The 26,589-nt window shown below is 46.7% G+C and overlaps 1 protein-coding gene across 2 annotated transcripts; it reads right to left on the minus strand.

Annotated features, from left to right (window-relative positions):
- Positions 1-831: 831 nt before the first annotated feature.
- Positions 832-26,589, minus strand: smurf1 (SMAD specific E3 ubiquitin protein ligase 1). Of its 2 annotated transcripts, none has more exons than XM_076032302.1 (18): positions 26,287-26,589; positions 14,168-14,206; positions 13,213-13,321; positions 12,925-13,058; positions 12,743-12,808; positions 12,575-12,650; positions 11,343-11,554; positions 11,171-11,255; positions 9,523-9,669; positions 8,222-8,483; positions 7,308-7,411; positions 5,897-6,011; positions 5,601-5,779; positions 5,345-5,482; positions 4,449-4,569; positions 3,854-4,055; positions 3,169-3,253; positions 832-2,718 (listed from the first exon to the last, which is right to left on the minus strand). In XM_076032302.1, the coding sequence occupies exons 1-18, from the start codon at positions 26,339-26,341 to the stop codon at positions 2,619-2,621; spliced, it is 2,229 nt and encodes a 742-aa protein (XP_075888417.1). In that variant the 5' UTR covers positions 26,342-26,589; the 3' UTR covers positions 832-2,618. The 2 variants fall into 2 exon arrangements, with proteins under 2 accessions (XP_075888417.1, XP_075888418.1); XM_076032303.1 differs by having other exon boundaries at positions 3,169-3,244; positions 26,287-26,588.

Genomic DNA, 26,589 nt, shown 5'->3' on the forward strand with positions numbered 1-26,589 from the left:
AATGTAGTCCTTAAACCGACAGCGACGCTGAGGCTGCTAGGGAGTGTTGGGGGAATTCCGGCTCTTTCGGCTCGCTAAAAAGAGCTCCTTGGATTTTTTTATTTTATTTTTTTTGTTACTTACTTACACGTATATGATGAATGACCAATGTTAAACGATATCAACAATATTAAATGTGTATCATTTATACACTCAACATGGAACACAGTGCTGTAAAAAATAGACATAAAATACCACGTGTACAGCTATGTGGAAGTGAAACCACATATATATGTGTGTGTGTGTGTGTGTGTGTGTGTGTGTGTGTGTGTGTGTGTTATATTAAGGTATTTATTATCCGGTTGATCCCATTTTTAATTTTTGTTTACATTTCTCTATCACACAAAATCTCCACTCAACACTTTCTAGACCGCCAACTCCGTGAGCGGATGTGGATGGGCCCGTTTTCAGGTTTCCGGCTCCCAAAAAAAGACAAAGAAACAGCTCCCAGTCAGGAGCTAGCTATCTTAGTTCACTTTAAAGAGTCAGCTCGTTTGTAAACGACACTGCTCATGGGTTCACTTGCCTTTTTTGGCCAAAGCCAAGAGCCAAAAGAGAAGAGTTTAAACTCCCCTCCATTGCAGCCGTCACTGCCATTACAACAGCTGACGCTTCACATTGTGATGAGTAAGAGATTCCATCAGTGACTCAACATTTGAAGTGTCGCTCTAGAACGCGAGGCGCACATAAGTGCATGAAGGGATTTCGTGTTAGAACAGAACATCCGAAAGCTTTTTGCTAGGACTTTGGACTAGTACTAGGCATTTTAACAATACACACAACACGCGGATATATATTTTTTGAATTATTTCTTTTAATATAATCTTATTTACACTGTATTTTCATAAATGTTTAGTACATAGTAAGTTACAATAGTCTTGCATCCATTGCACAGTGAACTCAGAACCTATAAAATGCAGATTGAAATTACACTGCTTAACAGTCTTCGATATTCAACCTTCCAACAATTCCCAACTTGTTATGCATTTGATTTCATTCACTAAAACATGGAGGATTAATGACCATAAAGAGAGATTTTGTTCATTCATGGCAGCCTTGTGAATGAGAACTACTTCTAACATTCAGGTAATGGTGGGGGAAAAAAAAGAAGAGACCAGCAGAGAAGAAATAACAGGGGCTTCAAAAAAAAAAAAAACAACGGAAGGGAAAATGGATGATGAAACGTATAAGAAACGCTTATATGATTTTATTATACATGTCACAGAACACCCCAAAAGTTTCCTGAAACTGACTTCTTTGCATCTTTGTTGGCTCTTTCTGATAAATACCCAGGCTGCACCCTCGGGCCTTAAAAAAAAAAAAAAAAAGTCAGTGGAGTTTAAAAATCTGGGCCCCGGAATTATTAACCCCTTTCCATATCAAACGTAACGTAACATGGCATTTTAAAAACACTGAGACACTGAAAACAGCATTCATACAATGACAATTATTTCTCCACAAGAACATGGATGTTAACAAATGTAACAAAAAAATAAAAAATAAAAAATTCAACGCAACCCACTTTGTGGGTTGCGTTGAATTTGCAAAATTAATTGACCCTTCAACTCTGAAAAAGAGGGGGCGGGGGAGGGGGAGGGCGAGGAAGAGATTAGTGTGGGCTCTTTGTAGAAGAGCATATAGCAGCTTGGTCAGTAATCACTTAGTAATAAATAATAAAATATCAGAGTGGAGCAGAGTGGTTGCAGGTACAAACAGCGACCGACAAACGGGCGGAGGAGGAGGAGGAGGAGGAGGAGGAAGAGCAGGCTCATTTTGATCTTTTCTTTTTTTTTTTTTTTAAACAACACAAGGTTGACTTGCTCGCTCGTGCGCACGCACACACACACACACACACTCTCTCTCCCTCTCTCTCACACACACACATACAAACAAACAAACAAACAAACCACCCACATGCCACACAGCTCAGGCACGCGACCAGTGGTTAAACGTCGAGCGCGGACGCCAGTCGCCCGACGAGCTCGTCAGACGTTGAGACGTTGAGCCTTCAGTCTTCCTCCCGCCTTTGTTCTTCACGCGTCTCACATTTTGTTTAAAAAAAAAAAAAAAAAAAAAAAACCCAAACAAACAACAAAAAGGTCTGTGTTCACAGGCTCGGACGGGATTGGCTCATTTGGGGGCTCGAGGGAGACTCGCCGTGCGTTTCGGAGAGTCAAGCTCGGCCGCGGCGCCGTCGGGCAGGCAGGCAGACATTCTGAAGAGTGACATCATAGCTCGTTCGAACTCAAGGGTTAAAAATGTTTCTTCAAAATATGTGGAAAAAAATCTTTTAAAATACTCCTTTTTTTTTTGTTTGTTGTTGTTGTTGTTGTTGTTTTTTCTTCCTCTTCTCCCTCTGCGTTCCTTCCTCTTCACCCCCGTGGCGAGAGAGACGCTGTTCCTGCGGGGATGCTTGGCCACTCCTTCCTTACACTCTTTGTTTTGTTTTTTTTTGTTTTTTTTTAATAGCAATTTTCTGTCCGTACGTGTAAAAACGTCACAAGGTTCGTGTGCAAGTGCAAGTTGTCGCTGCGAACGCGCGGCGGGGCGGGGGAGGGGAGGGGTGGGAGGAGCGCTCGTCACTCCACGGCGAAGCCGCAGGTCTCCTCCACGGCCGTCAGCAGCTTCTCGTAGAGCTTCTCGTAGGATTCGTACGGCGGGATGTCTATCCGGTTGAAACTGGGGGCGGGAAAGCAGTGATTAGTGCAGGCAGTGGGCAAACTGCGGCCCCCGGGGGCCATTGAGCTCTTTAATTCGGCCCCGTCGCACTTGAAGAAATGATATTAATAGTAAGTAAGTCATAAAATAGCTGCATTTCATTTTCATTTTTCAGTGTTTCAATAAAGAGCTAAACACCGTGGGGCTTCAAAGACACTGATTTTGTTCTAACTTTGCTTTGGTTCATTTTCTATTGACATTAAAGCTCATGTTTACTACACATACCGAGATATATTTTTTTTCCTCCTGTGAGGTGGGTCACCAAAAAACACTCCATCCATCTGCTCCTGCTCTTTTAGAAGCAATTGTGGCCCACCAGTCCAAAACGTTTGCCCACCTCTGGTTTAGTGGCATCCAAAGAAAAAAAAGAAAAAAGAAATGGATGCGATTTATAATGATTAAGGTGCTTACCATGTGTGAGCCTTGGGCAGGTTGTCCGTGTTGGCGTCTATCAAGTGGATGGTGAAGAGCCTTGGTCCTGCAGAACCTGTAGAACCTTACACACATTCATTCTAGTTATCACTGCTCTACTCTGGAGCACAGAGTCAGTCGCACGCGTGCCAATTTTTACGCAGCTACGCAGTCGACTTTAATCGTAACGGTGAGCCGGCGCTGGGCCTTTACATTTTATACTGTTCATTCTGTTAACATAGATTTTTTTTTTGGATAAACCTTTTAATTGGCTGTGGCAGATCCTGTCACTTAGAACAATAGGAACCTCATAGCGCAGTCAACGGTATAGCTAATTATTTAAAACTACCCCCCCCCCACAAACAGCGACAATAGCTTAAACAACCAAGCTACTGCCTTAAAATGTATCCGTACCACGACGCTGACTCGAGACGACATGGGGACGATAACAGTTAAAGAAATTTGGGAGGTTGAATGATACATTAAATGTGGAAAAACTGTTTAAAAATGTCAACTGTTTTTCTGAGACTGTCAAGACATAAAATAACTGATACTAAGGTCCGCCAGAGAGAAACATAAAAAACAAAACACATGGGTCAAACGACTGCTACTGCCGGGGGGGGGGCATTACGGTTTAACCAAGTAGATGGTAGATGAACACAGGACGAGCCAGTCCATGACCCACCCTGCAGCGCCTTGAACCCTTGTAAGGGCACCCTGGTGGAGCCGGTGACGAACTGCAGGAGGCGCCCTCTCCTCTCCTCGCTGAAGGCCTCCACCGCCTGCCAGAACCACCGCACCACGTTGCTCTCGCTCGTGCAGTGCTTCAGGCGCGTGTTGGTCTTCCAGTCGGACAGGTCGATCTTCCCCAGGCCGCCGATGATCAGCTGGAGGGGAGGAGGGCAGCAGGGGAGGTTCAGCAGAGGGACACCGCAGACATGGCAACCACAGCGGAACATGTTTACATGGACATTTCACTCATTCATGTGCATGTACGCATTTGTACATACATATATATATCTATATCTATATCTATATCTTTATCTACATATCTATATATATTGCTAATATCTATCTATATATCTATATCTCTATATCTCTATATCTCTATATATCTATCTATATACACACACAAATACATACATATGTATGTATATATGTATACATATATACACACACACACATATATAATACATTTGTATGCGTCTGTATACTTGTGCACACACACACACACACACACACACACACACACACACACACACACACACACACACACACACCTCGAGTTCTTTGTGGTCGAACGGTTTGAGGAGATGCTGCGGGATGAGCTCGGTGAATCCTTTCTGCAGAGCCAGAAACTGGGCTTCGATGCCACGCATGAACCTCCAGTTCACGTAAAGCCTGGGAGGGAGGAAAAACAACACAGACCACACACTTTTACACACAGTCGGGACTCTCTTTACACGGTTGCACGAGGGTATTCACACCACGCGCTTCGATGTGTTGATACACGGGCACGTGCGTCATCGCCGGGCAGACTGTGCAACAAACTCCACTCGGGGATCCAGAGAGAAAAAATGTGAATCACTCCGTGGTAAAGTGGCACTCTGGAAGGTCTCACAGCTAACATTAGCCACGCCATTATGATTATTGTAATTACTATTATTTCCTACAGTACAAGAATAATACATAAAACATAAATAAAGTCGTAACGAGATAAAGTCGGAACATTGCCTATGTTAAACTTGGTGACGTTGAGCATCTTGAGAAGTCACAGTTCACTATCGGTTTCACAAATCAGGAAACACTTTTGGCACGTCAGCAAATTACCAACATCAGGACTCTGAAACGATGGCGCAAACGGCTGCGTCTGTTTCTGTGAAAGAATCGGGAGTGATTTCGTTAACTCGCACTTTTTGTCTGAGAAAACAACTTTTTTTATTACGACTTTCCTCTATTTTTTCTTGTCTTGTTTTTTCTTGTCAGTACAGTACAGCAGCAGATGTAGGTGTCTGTACACAGGCTTGCAGCTCATCCATGGAGTTGCTTTGCAATGGCACACTGCCCCTTAGGGACCTGGTTTGTACACTACAGGTCGTACCCAACTTGTCCAAAACTACACAATTGCGCAGCGACGAGACTCTTTGGATCGAGCGCGTGCTAAAACTCTTCTTACCTCACGTATTCTTTTTTGTTCTCCTCAGTGACGGGAATATTGCGGCCGTTGGGTTTGAGTTCGTGCTGCAAGAACTTCCCAAAGGCGTTGTGCTCCACGCAGAACGTGTGGTCCAGGACCGAGGTGATGTCGTTTTCTCTGCGCGAAGACGGAAACGGAAATGACGAAAAAGGAAGAAAAAAAATTGCAAAAAGTCCCAAATTCAAGGCGCAGAACAAAACGACGGCGGCGGCGGATTTTTCCGCAGATCACTCACAATATCCAGACGAGGCTCTTGTGCAACTCGGGGTCCGTCGTCTCCAGGTCGTTGAGCTGTATCGGTTTGCCGAGCAGCTGCTTGTAGAAAGGCAAGGTGAAGCTGCCGTTGATGTAGTGGCCGTGAAAAACCGCCAGGCCCATCACGCGACCCACGAAGTGGAAGTACGACAGGTGGTCCTGGGAGACGCAGGCCGGAAGGAGTGAGAGACAGAGAGAGAGACGGGTACGTTGAGTTTCTGATGGATTCCCTCCGTTTGCCGGCGCGCTGACGCACGTGCGCGCGCGCACACTCACCGGGTTGATGGAGGAGTCGGGGTTGATCTGTAGTGTGTAAATGTTGTCCGTGGAGTACTGGAACAGGCCGTAGTAGGGGTTCAACATTTCGTGACACAGCAGGTACAGCCACTCCCTGCAGCAACAGAGGGACAGTTGGCAGGGCATTAAAGGCGTAGTTCAGAAATTTGGACACAGGAACTCATTTCCAAGTGAGCCAGTGCGCTATTCATCAGTGGAGACTCGGGAGGCAAATGATTGATTAATTCACTAACCGTTAGTTGATTGACCTTAGCGATCGATTAACGATTAATTGGTCAGCGGCAAACCAAATTTCACAATGAAAAATGTGTAAGGAACACATTATTTAACCCTTAAATAATGCTGAGGGTCCAATGTGAGCCATTTTTACATTAGAGAACAGTAAAAACACCCGAAACATTTATCCTCTGACTTTAAGTTGACTTCTAATGGCTCACATTTCAACTTTAAAGAAAAGAAAAGTTGTTTAAAAGTAACTTGCTCTAGGTATATTATGACCATCACGGTAACTACAGGTGAATTGCTCTTTCCTGCCACTACACTGTCATACTGATATTAACTACCCATGTAAAAAATGTTCAATTAATTGTGACCAATTTAATTTAATCGATTAAATTCTTAATCGGCAATTAATCGTAATCAATTAATAGTTAACATTTCTGGTGGAGACCGTTTCAACTAATTCCACCCAGTCCTTCTAGTACCCGCGCCGCAGTTCACCCAAGACAAATTAATTATAACGGCAGACTCTCGATGTGAATGTCCGTGTCAACAGAATGATGCTAGAAATGAAACTACCCTTGCATCGCATTGCATTTTGAGGGACTAGTGTCTCGGCAGCAACTTACTTACTGATGCTTCCTGTCGTTGGCAGTAGGCTATGGCAGTGAGCTGACTATCATTACCTTAACTAGCAGCTCTTATATTTACCTGTTGCTGTCTTGTTACAGCGCCGCAAGCTTGATACGCTACTAGCCAGAGCAAAGAAGAATTCTGCAGCGGCTGAGAAAGTCGACCCTCAAAATTGCAACGGAATGCAAAATTGCAAAACACAAATATAAGATGCTGAACATGGACAGAAGCATCCGTGTGGTCTAGCGGTGTATCCCGGTCAAAATGAAGCACGAGTCTGTATGCATACGAGAAGTGCGTGCTGAAAGTACAATGAAGCCTTCAGGTTACTTGCCTTGTTAAATAGGACAGCAGTTGGGATATGGAATTGACAAGCTTCTAAACCCGGTGTCAAACGGAGCACATTTCACTTTCAACTCTTAGTGAGTCGAGTGAAAAGGCACAGAGTCTGATTCTCATGAGCTGGTGAAATATTACAACACTAATTAGACAATCTGCCTAATTAACAGAGTGCCTTTGACTCGGGAGGTGAACTGACCTGGCAACCCCGCCGTAATCGAGGCCCTCCTCCCCCCGGAACTTCACCATCAGACGCTTCTTCAGGTCTTTGGGTCTCATCTTCATGATCTGCCGGTACGACTCCTGCCCGGCGGCGCAGGGGACGCAAGCGCGCAGACACAGGTCAGAAAAAAACAGAACAGAAAATGTACAGATTAGCAAATTTTCTTAACATAAGGAATGAACATGTGGCGCTTCTGCGCTGTTGGGAACACCCCACAGTAGTGTTGGAGCCGAGACCGCACCGACCGAGACCGAGACATTATCAAGACCTGGGCCTGGGATCTTTCTGTGTGGAGTTTTGACTGTTCTCCGGAGGTGAATTGGAGATTCTTGCATGTGAGGTGAATTGGAAACTCTGAATTGTTATGGTTGTTTGTCTCCATGTGGAAATAGTCTCAAGACCAAGACCATTGTCTTGTTATAGACACCTGATACACGAGTCCAGAGCCTTGTTCAGACTGCCAGCCAAAATCCGATTTTTAGCCCATCCAGATTCAAACCGGATGGCTCTTTTGTCGTCTGAATAGTCACAAAATTGCACCTTTGGGAGGTCGTTTCAAAATCAAATCACATTTGGACTGATGCGTCTCAGTGTGAACAGCTCCAAACACACCGATCGGGTTCTGACTGTCCGTGACGTCACTCTGCGCGACGCAAGACCCAATGTGGTCTATAATGTGGCCCAGTCTGAACAGAGCCAAATCCCATTTGGACACTTGCTAAAAAAAACAGTGTGAACAGCCAGCCCTGAAAATCGGATTTGAGAAGGAACCGGATTTGAATCAGATTCGCCTGCAGTCTGAACACAGCCTAGTTATTTCAACACTCTCGCCTCCACAGCGAGGAGTGTCGAATTTGATGATGAATAATCCTTGAATATTCGCGACCCACCTCGAAGATCTCCTCCCGGGACACCTCGATGCGACAGTGCCCGGCCTGCGGCTGCTGCAGGGACAGCTCGTGGCGGAGCAGCTTCAGCTTGTGGACCAGGTCTCTCTCGTAGCGTGCGGCCACGTCTCCCTCGCCGCCTCCCCCTCCGCCAGTACCGCCGCCGCCAACGCCGCCGCCGCCACCACCGCCTCCGCCGCCAACGTCCTCGCCCCCCACGTCCATCGGGGGGGCTTGGGACGATTCTTTCACTTGGGATTGCTGGCTGGAGGTGGACAGGCAGAAAAAAAGTGGAGAATGTGAACGGACAAGATGAAATGCGATGACACGGCGGTGCAGTCAGAGACATTTAGCCCAACGTGATGAGCGCCTGGGTCCGTGACATTAGGCCAGGGGTGGGCAAACCTTTTGACTGGTGGGGTCACAATGGGGTCTAAAATTTGCTAGGGGGGCATGGGGGCAGTGCTTTGGTGACCCAGGAGGAAAGAACGTGAGATATGTAGAAAACATGCTTTAACGTCAATTGAAAATGAACCAAGACAAAGTTACAACAAACTATGTCTTTGAAGTATTTAGGTCTTTATTGCAATGACTCTGGATTTCATCCATTTATTTCACTGTTTTCAGCTATTTTCTGACTTATGTACTATTAATATAATTTCTTCAAGTTCGGCCAACGGGCCGCATATGGTCCTCGGGCCGTAGTTTGCCCACCCCTGCATTAGATCTGCGTGGTGTTGTAGTCCATTCGCACCAATGGAGACCAAGACATTATCACTACTCTAAAGTACTGAGATTGAGACAAGACCAAGCCTGTGTATATCAAAGAAAAATAACAACAAAACAGAACAAATGACCAGGGTCCTTTTTTTAAAAAAAAAAATTCAAGTTTGCTTCTACTCAAATGGAACAAATGGATTTTCTTTTCAGCAATCAATTCAACTTTGAATCATTTTTCTTTAACATTTTGTTGCTCCGCCAGCTATTTTGAGCCATTTTATAGTTAAAAACACTGGGTAAAAATATCGAGTAGTGTCACTCTGGGTCTCACACACAGATTATAACAAGGCAGCAGCTGGATTCTTTTCCATTTTTATCCGTTATTGCAGTGCTGGCTGAGTCTTGACCGGTCTCGGTCAAAAATCCAGAGTCGGCCCAGTCTAAGTGAAAATGCCTCAGAGTCCGAGACTGAGATTAGTAGGAGAGAGCCTTAAAAAGCGGTCTCGAGACCAAGACCAACCTCAAGTACTACAACACTTAGGTCAGAAGATCAAATTCGTCAGAACCAGGAAAAGCGCCCCTACCTTATGATGGTGTGCAGCCGCGGGTCGGTGAACTGCGTCGTTCTGTTGTTGTGGTCCACGAAGTAGATGCGGCCCGACACGGTGCTCCGGACCTCCCAGCCCACCGGCAGCGGGCCGAGCTCCTCGCACCTCACGCTGGCCAAGTCCCTGCGCCGGGGGAGAGAGGCAGCGGGCCAATCAGAAAGAGTTTGTGTTGGAGACAAAAACCCGCAAGATCCAGAAAGACGGAAACACCGCCGGCCAAAACCAGGCGCAGCTTCTGTCTGTCAAAGTGTTTCTGGCTTCTGAGTGAAACTTTCCTCTCTGAAAAGCCTGAAATGTCTATATGGCTCCCCAAATCTGATATACAGATCGGCACAGACTACAGTATATGCGCCAATATTTTAGATAGGCTATGAAAAACACAAATGCTACTCAGGTGTTGGTGACTAACGCGTCTTGCGTCTTGACTTTCTTTCATTATGGCAGCAGTCCTGGTGAGACGGAGGAGGCGTCGTAATGCCAGGAGCGCACAGGAGCGAGTTTATCCTGGCAGAGTTTCGCTGTCAAACACACGCACCCACGAACAACCTTTGGCGCAAACTGCTCTCGGGTTGCCAGACCGCAACAGTCGCACCCGTTTTCAGGTGCCGCATGATTCGTGGGCGTGTTTGCGCCTGCGTGTCATTGACGCAAAAACCTTTGCATTTTAGCGCTGCGCGCCCTTCTTTGAGGATCTGCCCCTCAGTGTCATAAACCTGCCAATGAGCTGCAGCTGCAGGATGTGAGGAAAAGGTCTTTTAATGAAGGAAGCTGATATTGAGATGTGGAGTGCAGCATTAAAGCCCACACAAACTTGTTGAGGGGGGGAGAAGGGAGAAATTTTAATTGACCTAAAAAACAAAAAAAAACAAAACGTATGTCTGGAGCTGTGTTCCAATTGTCCGGTCGGTCCCTGTGCAGTGTTTCCATTCGGGCGTCTTGAGGTGGAGTGAAGGTGTTCACCTCGGCTGAACGACAGACCTTCAATTTGTCAGAAGTGGACAAACGAGATCCGTCACCGCGCCTTGGGAGGAGGGGCGGCGGCAGGCAGCGCACGAGCGAGCCCGAGAAGAAATTCCCCTTTGTCTCCGACTGTGAACTGACTTCACGTCACTCTTGTGAACGAGGGATTAATAATAAAAAAAAAAAGTCTGCACGTACTGGAAGAATCGTTATCATTACAGAGCTACTGCAGCGGCATTCAATGTGCCGACCTCAAGCTCGCTCCATCGGCTCCGCAAGGCCGCAATGTTTGCATTAGTCAGTAGCAGCTGCTGGGTGGTGGACAAAAGTTTTTGGACACCATCGTGCGTTTGCAACATGCTGTATTGCAATGAATCTCAGTCTCAAGTCTCCCAACATTCACCTAAAACGCATCTTGTTAATTATCATGACTTAATGACAATAGTCGGTGGAGCTGGGAACAATCCAGTCAGACTGTTTAGGTGTCTGAGCACCTTTTCCCACGACTGGGGCGAAGTGGCCAAGTGATGTGAGCGGCGGCGACACCGAGTGTTGAGAGCAGGTCGTGACCTCAGCCGACCCTTGGCGCATGGGGAGGAGGGCGTTCTCATTCCACACTGTGCATAGGCGGGTCAAAGGTCAGGCGAGGGGCTGCGGGCCGTACCGTGGTATCCGAGGGTCGTGCCAGGTGCTGACGCCCGTCTGCGTGTGGAGGAAGTACACCTGGCCCTGCACCGTTGTGCGTTGCTCTGTTTGTCGGGAGGAGGGGAAACCTTAATTAACACCGACTTGGATTAATCAAAGCGCGATACGGACTCTAGGACCGCGTGACTGACCGTAGCCCTCGGGCAGGTCGGGCGGCTGGTGCCCCGGCGGTCTGTTCTGAGGGGTGTGGCCGTGGCCTCTGGAGTCCTGGCCCCTGATTCGCTGCGCCTGAAGACGACTCTCCTGACTGGGCGAGTCGAGCCGACAGTTCCCGCCCCCCGCTGCGCCAGTGGGGTCGGAGTACGGGAGCGGCTCTTCGCTGAAGTAGCCTTCAAAGACCGGCCTAATGCACACACACACACACACACACACACACACACACACACACACACACACACACACACACACACACACACACACACACACACACACACACACACACACACACACACAGTGTTATTTTCAGTTTGACAAGATTCTGTTGCGACTAAAATATCAAATAAATGCCAATATGTACGTGTATATATATGTACATATATAGATATCTATATATGTATATCTATCAATATACATATATAAGTAGATATATATCTATATAGATAGCTATATCCATGTATACATCGATATCAATATATACATATCTCTATCTATATCTCTATCTATCTATAATATATTAGGGCTGAGCGATTTAGGACAAAAATAAAATCTTTTTTTTTTTTCTCTGAAAACTTGAGTTTAGATTTTTGGGGTAAAACTACAAAAGACAATGGATTGAATTATTTCAAATATTTTATCTTTATTTCTAAATGAAAATAGCAAACAAATTTCCCTATTGGGAATGAAGTGCAACTGAAAGACACTGTAAAATCCTCATTGGGTTCAGTAAAGTGAAAACATTTACAGTCTTCTTGACCAAACAAAGATGAACCCATTGGGATTCATGAAGTGAGAACCTCACTTTCACCAAATTTCACTTGAAAATGAGCAGGTTCTACATAAACAAAGGTGAAGTCCCCTTTATCTGGGAAAAAAGTGAAAAGCTAAGAAGCAAACACAGGTGAATCCCCCCATGTGGATAAAGTGACAACCTTAACCGTCTTTGACCAAACATCACTTTCAAAATAAAAGGTTTTTCTGTCATCTTGAACAACGATGAACAAATGCAGTGCAAAACTTTCACATTTTGTGAACTGGAGGCACACAGTCCCGGAAACATGCTAGATCATCGTCTTTGCTAATAATCCCAATTTCGATTTAAAATCGATTAATCGCACAGCCCTAATATATACATATATATATACACACACACACACACACATATATGATGCCTGCGCAGTATGTATAACTAGAGGCTGACGCTCACCTGTCATTTTCCAACAGTCCTCTGCAGTCCACCACCGGACCCCCGCTGCCGATGCGATCTCGCGTCTGCAAGCTCACTGGAAATAAGGCGGCTCGAGTTCAGCGATATGAAGAAATGGACGAGCGATACGGAGGAAATGATTTCGCAGCCCAGAGTGTCCAGCCTTACCCACAATCTGGCCCCGGACTGCGTCACTGTCCGAGGCGTTTAGCCGACATAGATCAAGACGCTGGTCTGAGGGGAGAGGAGAATTGAAAGTCCATTTTTAAAAACAAACAGACAAATAAAACAAACGATGCATTTCTTTTCGGGAGCGAGTGTTCATATTCCAACTGCGGCGTCAGACTTACATCCCGTGTCTTTTAACCTGCTGATCGCGTTGGAAAGAAGTCGTATGCAGCCGAGGAAGCCCGCCCCCTGTCGCTTGTGGATCTTTTTGTGGTTCCATATGCTAATGGTTATTGAGTCTGTCTTACCAATGTAGCTGAAAAAAAACAACAAAAAAAAACAACAACAAAACAACAATCTGTTAGCATCTTGTCAACACGGCACAGCAACGTGAACAACACGGATTCATTTAACAGGAGAAAAATGGTTGTATTTGGTAAAAGGGGAACTATACGGTTTTTATGGCTTACAGGTCGTAGTGCTGGTTCCACTTTGGGTCCAATGTGCTTTTGACTGTGTCTGTGGAGTGACATTGACCTGATCCGTCCACCACAACCTTTGCGAAAGGATCCGGCAGGCCTGCAAAAACATACCTTTTCCATGAGGTGTTTTGAAAAACACAAAGATAATGCTAGGCTGCGTTCAGACTGCAGGCGAATCGGATTCAAATACGATTTTTAGGGTCGACGGTCCACACTGTTTTTAGCAAATGTCCAAATGGGATCAGTCAAAACGGACGGTCAAAACCCTTCGGTGTGTTTGGAGCTGCTCAGACTGAGACACATCTGTCCAAACGCCATTTGAAACGACCTCCCGAAGGTGGTTTCAATCCGGTTTGCAAAAATCGGATTTCGTGTGACTTGTGACTGTTCAGACTACGAAAGAGCCATCCGGTTTGAATCCGGACCGGCTGAAAATCGGATTTTGGCCGGCAGCCTCAACGTGGCAATACTGGGGTGTCGGCGACACCCGGATCGAGTCACACACTGCCATATTTCTTCAATTCTCATTCCCAGTTTGCGTTGCCTGCGCAGATTTGTGACCGACTAGAAAGAGGACATGGCGTAGCCAGGGCTGAGAACGCAGCGATTAATTCACAATGGGCGCACGGCGCATCTGGAATTACTCAGCATCACAATATCAGCACCAGTGTGCGTGAGAGGGAACTGCAGTAAGTTCTGCTCAGTGTGGCGCAATCGGGGAAACGAGTCATCATGCAACTGAATCGGTCCATCGCCAGCGCAGCACGCGATGCAGCGTCAGCAGCAAAGCAAAAGCAAAAAAAGGCCACAAGAACGTTATCCATGTAGGGAGTGCAAGTCGCATCCCACTGCAATATTCAACAGGCTTATTGCATATTTGCGTCACTCACATGACAGAGAATCGGAGAAGGAAAAAAAAAAGAAGAGAAAATAAAGTACTTACGAAAGAAGTCTTTCTTTGCGAGGTTTTTCGCACACAACACTGCAAAAGATGGAAAAATCGGTTTAGACAAAATGCCACGCACACGCAAATATGTAAATAATGCCACATTGTGTGTGTGTGTGTGTGTGTGTGTGTGGGCAGCTTGCATATTCATCCCGGTGCACGTTCAAACTGTGAGGGCGGCGTAAGAAACACTGGCTTAGAATCATATATGAATGTCAGGAGATGGTAATGGGGCTGGAAAACAGACACGCAAGTGAGGGCGAGCGGTGACAGTGTCACCCGGGCACACAAACGCATTGAGGAGGCCCTGCATCTCATCCCACCAATAGATGCGAACTGCCTTACCACGACAGCAAACAATAAGTGAATGAAAGCAACAGGCACAACTTCAAAACGAACTATGAAAGACTTTTCCTTCGATCCCATGATCCCCCTTTACCAGTGTTTTCCAACAACATGAGTTTCCCGTCTGACTGACCAAGTTCACCTTTCGATTAAGTGACTTGCTCTTTTTCTTCACGTGCGGGGAAATCCGACTCTTGTGACGTCACAGGCTACATCTCGGCGTCCAGCTGAGAGTGGATGGAAACGTAAAGCAGTGTTCTTCGACCGCTGTCTGCCCAATGCCTAACTTTCCTCCCAGGACATCAGCTTTCTGTGCATCTAAACAGTCCGAAACGACACACTGAGTGAATATGAAATAAGTTAAGGGACTATATTGTCAGTAGCTGCGTTTCCATTTAGCTCTAGACTTGCGGAAAAACCTAAATGACGCAATAAAAAACTGCTAATGGAAACACCCGAACTTCGAAAAACCCCTCTCAAATATGGCTGAAAGGTTTTCACGCTCTCATCTTCAGATGTATCGACCTAGAGGTATAGCGCACAAGTGTCAGGGAAACGCTTTTTTCGCATTTATGTGTCATTGGACGTGTCGTACGAGGCCACGTGACCAGCTCACTTCAAGTGCGTTATGTTTGGAACGGAGAAGGAGACGGATTGTTTTTTTACAAGCAATCAAAGAGAAAAACATTAAAAAAAAAACAAAAAAAACATTCTTGACAGCGAACAAATGTAAACAAACAAAGGCAATCGTAATTCTCGTAAATCTCAGGGGCCGAGGTTTTACGAGAATTACGTCCCCGCGAGACGGGACTTTATGGCAGTTACGGCTTACGCACGTCACACCATTCAACGGTAACGGCTGCAAATCGCAATTGCACTTTGTTGAAATTTTCGCGATATTGCTTTTATTTTGCAGGGGAAAAAAAAACGGTATCGGAGACGCAGCTGGGCGAAAAAGTTTTAATCGTATTTTTGGTTGGTGACGCGACACGGGATTTCTTTCAATGTAAAAAAAAAAAAAAAGCAAAAGGTTGGAAAAACGCCTTTGGAGGAGGATCAAGGGGTTCTAGTCGGTTTACCTCAGAAAAAAACTATTGGGAGCGATCACAGCGTGGCAGATCGGTGACATACGAGGGGGGGGGGTTTGAATAGAATGGCGGGGCCTTGGGCGTGACGAGGAGGGCCGCCGGCAGTATATTCCAGGACTTTATGGGGGGGGCGGCAGCGAAGGGTTTGGCGGCAGTTTAGTGTGAAGTTCATTTCAAGGCCGACGGTCTTGATTAACGGTCGGGGTGAGGTGGGCTGGGGGTGTGGGGGGCTGAGGGGCCGGGGGGGGGGCGGCTGGCTGATGCCGTGTTCGGCATGAGATGTGGGCGCGCGGCGAGGCAGCCTGGGCTGCGGCAGATCAAGTAAATCAGAGGGGTATCGATAACAGTGTCAGAAAGTCGGCATTAACCAGGCACTTCTCCACAGGAGGACGAAAGGTGGCTCTTTTTTTTTTTTTTTCGTTTTTATCCCGATTTAGCTCCGATGGACTCTCCTGTCTTCTCAATGGGTGCAGGATTTTGGTTTCCATGGTTATTCTGTTCTATGTAATAATAATGATTAAGATTATCAGCAGGAGTGTTTCATTATACGAGACATATATACGTGTATACATATATACACATATATTTATTCATACATATGTATATATACTCATACTATATATAATGCATACTTTTTCTTACTTTTATCAGTTTATAAAATATTTTAGAATTCAGCACATTTTTGAAACAAGGTGACAGTTTGTGTCAGATCCGTTAGAAAAAAAGGGGTGAAAAAAAGAATCTACTGTTGAACAGAAGGAAAACGTTTTTAGTTTTTCCTATCCTGATTTAGCAGAAGGAAACTGAGTGAGCAAGTTTTTATCTGGCTCGGCCGGTGCCGACCGTCTCTAAAGACGCTGAGAACTGACCGAGAGCGGACAAACGTTCTTCCCTTGGATGGAGGCGTGTGGCGTGAAAAGAGCGAGTACATAACCGCAGGAAAAGGAGAGAGGAACGTTGAGCAGAATTCTTAAAAAAATAGCCCTAAACATTCTTCTTTTCTTTTTTTTTTTTTTTTTTTATTTCCACACGATGTATAAATGAGAAACATTCGCTGGCAGAACTGACATAACTTCTGTAAATCACACAGATCTGGCCACAAATATCAGGATGCGTTTGTACGTTTCTGACTAATGAAATAAAGTGATTTGCTCGCGTTGACTGCGCTCCGGGCAACGACGCTTTAAAAAAACCTGCGGCCTCGTGCGAAAGCTTTCGAAAGCGTTTTCAAGAGTTCAAACGGCTTCCTAAATCGGGTCAAAGACCCAATACCTGCCCTTCCGACCAATCAGTTCCACCGACGCCGGGGTTGCAGATGTCAGTCTGAACCTACTCTGGCAAACTCTCAAACAAGAACAACACACCCGCACCCAAAACAAACAAAACAAAACAAGCCAGAGAGTGAAAATGACACGCGCGCTCGCTGACGTGGTGTTTTGCGGAGCCGGCCGTGTCACTCAAGGTTAAAATCGTCCGGCTGCCGCTTGAACGTTTTTAAAAAACAGAATGGACGTGAAACAAACGGTCTATTTTTAGACGGGCACTCCTGTCCGGTCACGTACGAACTCGTAATGACGGAGTCGCAGGAGCAACAAAAGAAGTAACGAGTGTGTTTCCATACCTGACGACAACAAGGCTGCCAAGCGCGCGGCGTGATCAACACGTCGCGAGCTGTTACGACCGCCGCTAATGACGATAATGGTGAGAAAAATACAACACGGTATTTCAACGCCCGGGTATATAATCAGTTCGCTCCACTCCACTTAAGTGTGTGTGTGAGTGTGTGTGTGTGTGTGTGTGTGTGTGTGTGTGGGTAAAAAAAAAAATAACATCACATGAAAATGGAATGTGCAAATCTACCCGGTTACAAACAAAACTTTCCTCTTGTGTATTTCAGCAGGAGATTTAATCAGCTCTCGGAAAAACTGAGTTTTTTTTTTCCATGTTTACTTGGGTTTTTTTTGGGGTGGGGGGGGGGTTTAACACAATCCTTCGAGGGACAAACAAGCCAAAGACGTCACAGTCGTGGACTGCCTGTGCACCAAACAGCAGCAACACTCGCTGCGTTTCCATGACCCCCCCTCGAATTGCGCAAAACCTAAATATCGCAATAAAAAAAAACAAAAAAAAAAAAACGGCTAAACTTCGGAAAAACCTCGCAAATATCGCTGAGAGGTTTTGACGCTCTCATGAGGCGGCTCCTCAGACGTATCCACATGGAGGCATAATCGCAATAGTGCAATGGAAACACTTTTTTTCCCCCCGTCACCGGACGTGACGTGCGGGGTCACGTGATCAGTTTGCGCCGAGTGGAAACGGGGCACGTTGTGTTTGGGAGCGGTGGAGACGACGGGATGTTTTTCACGAGCAATCAAAGAGAAAAACATAACAACCATTCTTCAGCACAAAAACAAACGTAAACAAGCGAACGTAATTCTCGTGAATCTGCGAGAATTGCGGCTTTTGCGCTTCCCGCCATTCAGTAGAATTGCACTTTGTCGCAATTTGAGAAGTAGCGCTTTTCATTCTGCGAGAAAAAAAAAAAACTGCAGCGGAAACGCAGCCACTGAGCAAGCGAGGACCTTAGTGGAAGAGGGAAGCTGCATGAGGTTGTTTCACGTGTCCTGCAGATTCAGACGCCGACCGTGTTAATAACAAGCGGTGTTTCGCGAGCCGCCGTTTTGTTCTTGCCTTGGCGCGGCGCTGGTGGGCGGCGGCTAATGATTCAGAGGGAACGAGGGCGGAGGGGAGACTTGTGTGCGCTGGTATAAAAGTGCGCGCGCACGCACGCACGCACGCACGCACGCACGCACGCACGCACGCACGCACGCACACGCACACGCACACGCACACGCACACGCACACACACAGAAAGCGTTTGATCTCTGCACGAGGTGTCGCGTAATCATCGTACACATTAGCAATTTAGCCATTAGCAGTTTGAAGCAGATTTGAAGGAGAGCTCTGATGGACTCTCTCCCCTCTTCTCTATGGGTTCATGATTTTGGTTTCCATTGTTATTTTGTTCTCAACAATACCATGTAATAATGATAATAATAATAATAATAATAATAATAATAATAATAATAATAGTGATAGTGGAGATTATCAGCAGGAATGTTTCATTCATCAAGATCTGGGATGTGTGATCGAGGAGTTCCATTTATATGTTTTTGAGCAGTGTATTCTCCTATGATGCATATAAACTACCTTTATCACTATCAAAAATTTTAAATTCAACATATTTTTTCCTAAGTAAGGCAAACATCTATGTCACATCAGTAAGAAAAAAAAAGAAGAAAAAAGTGAACTGAGAATCACGAGCAGGTTTCAATGAACTCAATTGGAAATCTGAAACAGCTGCCTGCTGTTGCGTGACCTCCTACTCTCTCATATGTATTTTTTTTCGGTTTGTTTTTAGGAACAAAAACTGCACGCGTGCTGTATTCTCGATATCACGTGACCGGTGCGTTGCACCACATGAGCTGCTATAAACGTCCGTGGTCTTATTTAAAAATGCGTACCTGTGAAAAAAAAAAAAAACAACAAAAAAAAACACGTGATTCATTTTGGGGCCCAGACGGCCTTTTTTTTTTTTTTTTTTTTTTTTTTTTCCCTCGAGGAAGTCGGTCGAGTCGGTGTTTTAAGGGATGTGGCGACTGTGTGTGAGTGCGTCTGGCGCCGACTGGTTTATTTCCTGTGATTAACCAAAGGAGAATGACTGCAGGATGTCCCTCCTCTCTTCCTCATCAGCCCCTTCCATCCTCCTCCTCCTCCTCCTCCTCCTCCTGACTCACGCATTCCACACCGAGAGCTCATCTTCCCAACGCAGCCGGGGGAAGAATCAAGTTTCTTACCCCCCTCCCCTCAACCCCACCCTCAGCCCCTCCACCAGTCCCCCCCACCCCCCACCTCCTCTTTCAGATGACTTCCTCTCGCGCCCGCCGCTGCTGCCGTCTTCCCACAGATGAGAGACGCCTCTTTATTTCACCTCCTTCGCCCTCCTCCTCCTCCTCCTCTTCGGCTCCTCTGTGGCACTGACCGTGTGACAGGGCCTTTTCAGTGCCTCAGGAAATTCCTCGTGTGCCAAGGTCGCGGCCGGTAAAGCCGCACACACAGCTTCGGCTTAGGGTTGATTCTCCGTTTCTCACACGGCCGCCACTCTCTCTCTCTCTTTTTTTTTTTTGGCTCGTTTGTGCCCGAGGGTTGGAAAAAAAAGAAAAACCTGAAAAAACTCAGCGCTGGAAGGAGCCGGTGGGGAGGAATTCCATTCATCCAACCGGGGGGGGGGGGGGGACGACAAAACAGAAAAGCAGAGGCGCTTGGGAAAAGGATGCTGTTCGGCTGACACGGACCACAGCGCAAAGGGGAAAAGTCACAGCCACCTCTTGCTAGGGCTGCACAATACATCGTAAACACGTGGATATCGCGGTATCGGCATGTGCGGTAGACACATCGCAAACGCTGCGATAAATCGTGCGTTCATCCATGCGCTAGCTAGACGGGAAGACATTTGGCCAATCAGATTGAGCCTCGCTGCACCACAGATGCAGCGGGGGTCTGCTGGCTGGAGCCTTTCCCAACTGTCATGGGGTGAAGGCTGAGTACAAGTTGCCAGATCATCACAGGGCCACATAGAGAGACAAACAACCAGTCGCACACACACACACACACACACACACACACGGACAATTTAGAGTTCCCGATTCGCCTCCCATGCATGTTTTTGGAGTGTGGGAGGAAGCCGGAGAACCCCGGAGAGAACCCACGCAGACACGGGAAGAACGTGGAAAGCCCACACAGGATCGGACAGAGAAGTGGAAGGATGGAGAATAACGGGTTTGAACCCCCCCCCAAATAATTAAAATATGAGTAATGAAATTCAAACCAGAGTGGACATTGAGGGTGACAACCCTGGTCGTCACTAACCCGGAAGTGGCGTCTGTACCGGCTGCGTTTCCATTACCCCTAGAACTGCGCAAAACAAAACAGCTAATGGAAACTTCAAAAGACCTCTCAAATATCGTTGAAAGGTTTTTACCCTCTCATAAGGTGTTTTTTCAGACAGAGGTTCACGCAAAAGTGTCATGGAAAGACTTCTTTTGCATTTACACGTCACTGGGTGTGACGTACAGGGTCACGTGACCAGTTCACGTCTAGTAAAAACGGAGCGTTGTGTTTGGACGGTGGAGACCACGGAATATTTTTTGCAAGTAATCATAGAGGAAAAAATATAACAGCCATTCTTGACAGCAAACAAAAGTAAATGAACAAACACTAACGTGATTCACGTAAATCTCTCGGGACGAGATTTTTTACGAGAATTACGGCTTATGCGACTCACACGATTCATGGAAACGCAGCTACTGAGCGACAGAAAAATCTGCTAGCACTTAGCACGCAACTTTTAAATTGTGTAAATGCGGGGGGAAAAAAGTGTTTCCATTGCACTATTGCGATTATACCTCCATATGGATACGTCTGAGGAGCCGCCTCATGAGCGCGTCAAAACCTCTCAGCGATATTTGCGAGGTTTTTCCGAAGTTTAGCCGTTTCCGTCGCCAGTTTTTTTTTTTTTTTTTTTTATTGCGATATTTAGGTTTTGCGCAAGGGGGGGGGGGTCATGGAAACGCAGCAAAATATGGGTTTTTTCTTCTATTCAGGGCAATTCAGTCACAAGGCCATGGGATTCATTTAAAAGGGCTGGTATGAAGAATTTGGCATGACCAACTTTGTATAATGAAGTATTGATGGTCTCTTTAGAGAGGAGCGAAATGGGGGAGGGCGGGGGGGGGGGTTGTCGTGCAGCTGTAAGATTTATTTGCTAAAACAATCTTCAGTCCGCCTGGCGAGTTCGCACTTCAACACTGCAAGATCTGAGGGAAAGGCACCAGATCGCAGGAAAAGCACTCCATCCAGGTCGGCCTTACTTACACCCCGACCCCCCCCCCGGCGTCGTTACAGACGGAGCAGCAGCCAGCGAGCACGTGAAGCGACATCCCAGCGGCCTCGTACCACGACCGGCGGCGGCGTGCAAACACCGGGGAGGACGGCCGCGACTCGCGGCTGCACAAACGGCGGCTCAGGAGCACAGGTGGCTGCGCAGCCGTCCCATGTTGTGGATTTCAGAAAGGAGTTGGGGGTGTTGGGGAAGCGGAGTGCGGGATGGGGGAGGGCATCTCTGAGCCTTAATCTCTCGCTTCACTCACTTTCCATATTGATCTAGTTGCTTTCCCCCCCCCCCCCTTCTTTTTCTTGAGTGTCGGTGTGATGCTGCACATGTTGCCAGCTCGGTAAGCGAGCGGATCAGAAGTGCTTATGCTGCTTCCCAAGTAAGTAGGATTTGCATTTCTTTCCCTCTTTCTTTCTCTCTCCCTCACACACACACACACACACACACAAGCGTATGCACGCGCGCGCACACACACACACACACACACACACAAGCTGCTTTATGGCTTATTTTCTTTTTGTCGCGAGCCTCTATTCTCCCCTTTAGTTACTCTCCATTCTTCCACTTCTCTCTCCGATCTCGCACACTGCGGTTCACGCCCCCCCCCCCCCTCCCCCTCCCCCTCCCCGACAGTGTCCTACAAGTCACCTGATGCCCTGACTGCGTTGGCTCAATGGCAAGTCTTGTCTTCAATCCGACTACGCGGCGGCGGCACCAAAGCCCGAGCTGCACGTGTTGCCCGCATCGGGAAATTCTCAAAACACCCTGCTGAGTCACCCATCGTGAACTTCATTAACTGGCATAGCCACCCCGACACACACACACACACACACACACACACACATAATGCTGCCTACTCATTATCAAGCCAAAGAGAAGACCGTTTGCTGACCCATTTTCGGCTTCTAGCATTGTCCTCGCCGTGCCGGCCGTGCGTCCCCCGGCCGCCTGCGAGCTGCCTGATAGGAGGTGACAAAGATTTCCAAGAGCCGAAACCGGGTCGTTACGTTGTTAAATCCAGGTCCGGGGGACTGTAGAATCCAATAGAAGGCACGATGTACAATTTGCTCCCAGCAGGCAAACAAGGGCTTTGATGCACGCGGTTGCTACGTGCCAAATTCTTAGGTGTGCTGCGTTGAAAGCACATTCAGGACAACGGGTGGTCTTTCGACAATGCAGGTCAAGCGCGGATGAAAAAAGAATTATCAGCCATTCAATGGGTCTGGATTTCAGAGAGAAACCTGCAGGCATCGACTCTCACGGCCAACACATTTCTTCTACATCCTATAAGTCGATCAGTTACACATCAGTTGGATGTGTGGGCACGGTGTGTGTCAATATTGCTGCGAGACTTTCACATATTTCACAAGTCAGCATCGTGAATCGTTAATGTGACAGAGCTGACATATCAGGGCAGGGGTACTCCACACTTTTCATCACATATTGCACTGTGTATATATGGTGTGTTATATGGTGTAAGACTAGATAAGCTCCGCTTCCTCCTGTTCCATATTGGATTTAAAAAAATATACATATCATTATTTTTAGTTATTTTAGTAACTTCTTTGTTTGTATCTGGAATTGTCCGAAATAGAGCTTACAAAAAACAAAAAAATCAAAACGCAGTTTGGCACTTAACATTGATCAAATCAGTAACATTCATTCATTCATTCATTCATTCATTCATTTTCCATACCCGCTTAGTCCCGAGCTCAGGGTCACGGGGTCTGCTGGAGCCTATCCCAGCTGTCTTAGGGCGAAGGCAGGGTGATACCCTGGACAAGTCGCCAGTTCATCACAGGGCCACATAGAAACAAACAACCATTCACCCTCACATGCACACCTACGGACAATTTAGAGTGTTCAATTGACCTCACATGCATGTTTTTGGAGTGTGGGAGGAAGCCGGAGAACCCGGAGAGAACCCACGCAGACACAGGGAGAACATGCAAACTCCACACAGAAAGGTCCCAGGCCCGGAATCGAACCCACGACCTTCTTGCTGTGAGGCGGCTGTTATGCGACACTGTCAGACCTTGATGAGGCATTTAAAATGCAATTCAAACATCCAGGACCAGACCCTATCTTCTTATAGTTTTATGATACACTTTTTTTTGTCTTACCTCAAAACATTCTACAGGCTAATAAACATCACCTGGCTTGTTAAAGCACACCAGACGGCCAAGTTAATGATTGAATTTTACCGTTCCTTGAATCATAAAAATATTTTTTTTATGGATATATACATCGACACAAATGAAACACGTCAGCGTAACATTACAGATTACGCTGGTAGCAATCGGAGGTGCACAAACCAGTGGAAAACCGGTCGAGGACGGGTAAAAGTCATGCACTTCCCGTCCGCCTAACTGAAAAGCAGAACCTTTTCAGAGTAAAGTGTCACGTTCCCCCACACCGACGGCGGATCACTTTCACCCCGAGCCTTTCCAAAAAAACACCCGAGAACGGAGGGACAGAGACGCCTCAGTCTCCCGCCGGCCTAGCTCGCTCCGCTAGCTCAAACTTGTCTGTGCAGCAGATCCAACGCAGCCTCTGAAATATGAACTCGCGTCTGACCTGCCTGTTCTTTGTCTCGACCCCCCCACCCCGCCGTCACAGACACAGACACACAGGCCCTCCAGATGTAGGCCAAACAAGCCCTCGCCCTGACAGACTAAACACTGAGCTGGCCAGTCGGGCCGCATTGCGCTCCCATTGGCTCACTGCACATTCCTCGGCCAATTAGAATTCCACTCATACCTGTGGAGGCGGGTCACGGTTGGGGGGCTATAACCTTTTGTTTGGATGCGAGCTGAAATGAATGACGAGGGGACGGGGCTGAGTCTGACACACATACGCCCCGCACCATCCACGTCCATACACACTTTGTTGCACCCTCTCGAAAATAAAATAAAACAGTCTGGTGAGACTGGAGCTTACGAGAGGAGCACTGTGGTGTTATTGATGCGTCACTTACATTGGATTCCCTATATTATTATCATCACTTACAATTTAAATACCGAGATAGAGGATTGTGACTACAGACTGGGGACACTGGATTTTACAAGACAAATGTGGATTGTGGCGCTATTTGTTGTGTCACTTGCATTATAATACTATTATTACTTCCGATTACAATACTGAGACAGACGCTTAGAACCGCATTTCTATTGCCATTTGTTTGTACGCCAAACATTGCAAGGACCCTTAGCTACTTCTTCCAATCGGTGTTTCTGGAGACGTACACTTTTTTCAGTACAAGTCTCCCCAAAAAAACCCAAACATCCGAACAAGATTGATTGCTAATTTTCTGACGCTCAAAGTCCCTTTGCCCTCTTATGCAGCCAATGTGTTGCAATCTTGTTTTGTGTGCACACTCTGCCCTCAGCAAATCAAGCCAGTGGTTGTTTGTTTTGGGTTTTTTTTTTTTTTAAGTGAGGGTGGTGGTGGGGTAAACCAACGGAGGCCACATGTGCAAGGCAGCATTACATGCTTCCGCTCAGCTGCTTTTCAACAAGTCTACACCGAGAAATTACCCACGAATGACGAGCTATCGACGGGATCGAACACTTGAGCCGTTGTTCGGTGTGCGTGTGTGTGTGTCTCTGCAATCCAGTTGCAGTGGTGGAGGGGGGGTGGGGGGTACATGCAGATGTAGCCCACTTCGGCTAGCTAGGTTAAGTGTGTGTTTGCCGCTCCGTTCTAAAGAAGGGACGACAAGGCGTCTGGCCAGCAGCGGCACAGCGAGGTCATTTCAATTTGAATGGAGGCCCCTGTGTGTGCCCAGTGGGGTTACATTAGCTACAGTACAAACCATTGTTCCCACCGTGCCGATGTGTTTGTGTGTGAGAGGGAGAGAGAGAGAGAGAGACGATCCTATCCACTCTTTAATGTAGCCCCCATTTTTTTTTTTTATTATTATTATTTTATGTATAGCGTTGATTTATTCGTTTTACGTGTTACAAACTTGAAAGGTTTGTAGCCGATAGAGAACAAACGTGCCCGTGTAGCTTCCTAAAGTGAGGCTGAAGGACTTCCGCCGAATGTGTCGCTAAGAGCCGGCAATTTGGTTGGCATGACAAACCTAGCGACGAATTGATTTTTTTTTTTCTTTAGCAAACGGGCACACATAGTTCGACATTTGCCTTCATCGCTTGGCACAAAGCTCGTCGCTTTCGGGTCAAGCAACCAGTTCGACTGGTGGTCAACCCACCACCACCACCCACCCCAAAAAATGGGTGTAGCTAGCGAGCGTTCACGGTCAGTTAAAAAAAAACAACAACCAAAACCTGACAACTAGCTATCGGCTTTTTTTTTAAACAGAGGGCAAATTCACAAACGGCAGAAACCCCCTTTTCCTTCGGCTCGTTTATAAGAGTCGCCGTTTCCAGTGACCTTTAAACAGCTGACTAGTCGGCGCATTTAGCTGTAACACCCACAGACAGGACAGTGGACAGCTTCTTGTGACTGCCCTCTCGGCAATTTTAGTTAGCATTCGAGCTAAAGGGCTAGCGCTGGTGTGTTTGCCACACAAAAACCGGATGTTTAGGCTAAGAGCCGAGAGCGTGAAATTACACCAAGAGAAGTCTCGTACCGTCTAACCATTCGAGCACTTTTATGTGTGAATTCAACGGGAACCCGTTCGGATTGAGTTGAAACGTGCACCGTAAGCTTTTTTTCCCCCCCACACCTATTTTCGCTCTCGTTTTTTTTTTTTTTTTTTTTTTTACCTGTCAGTCGGATTTTGATGCTGGACCCGTTCCTCCGCGTCCCAGGATTCGACATCACTCCAGCAGGAAAACGATCGCGCAAACTTCCCCGTCGAAGTCGCCCCCGAAACACGGTTTTCGCCACTCGATGGGAACGGGAATCACTTTAGTTCGAAAGCATGTGCGTCGTTTGTGTCCTCCTCACGGGTAAAGGTGTATTATTTCATCGCAAAGTCCTGCGCTCCTTCGAAATCCGACAACACGAGCGAACATTTTCGGGCAGGCTCAAGCACGTACTGACGTCATGTCCTTAACGGGTCTAAT

Source organism: Nelusetta ayraudi, unplaced genomic scaffold, assembly GCF_046127955.1.
Source record: "Nelusetta ayraudi isolate G7.1 ecotype Tasmania unplaced genomic scaffold, CSIRO-AGI_Nayr_v1 ptg000034l, whole genome shotgun sequence".
NCBI lineage: Eukaryota > Metazoa > Chordata > Actinopteri > Tetraodontiformes > Monacanthidae > Nelusetta > Nelusetta ayraudi.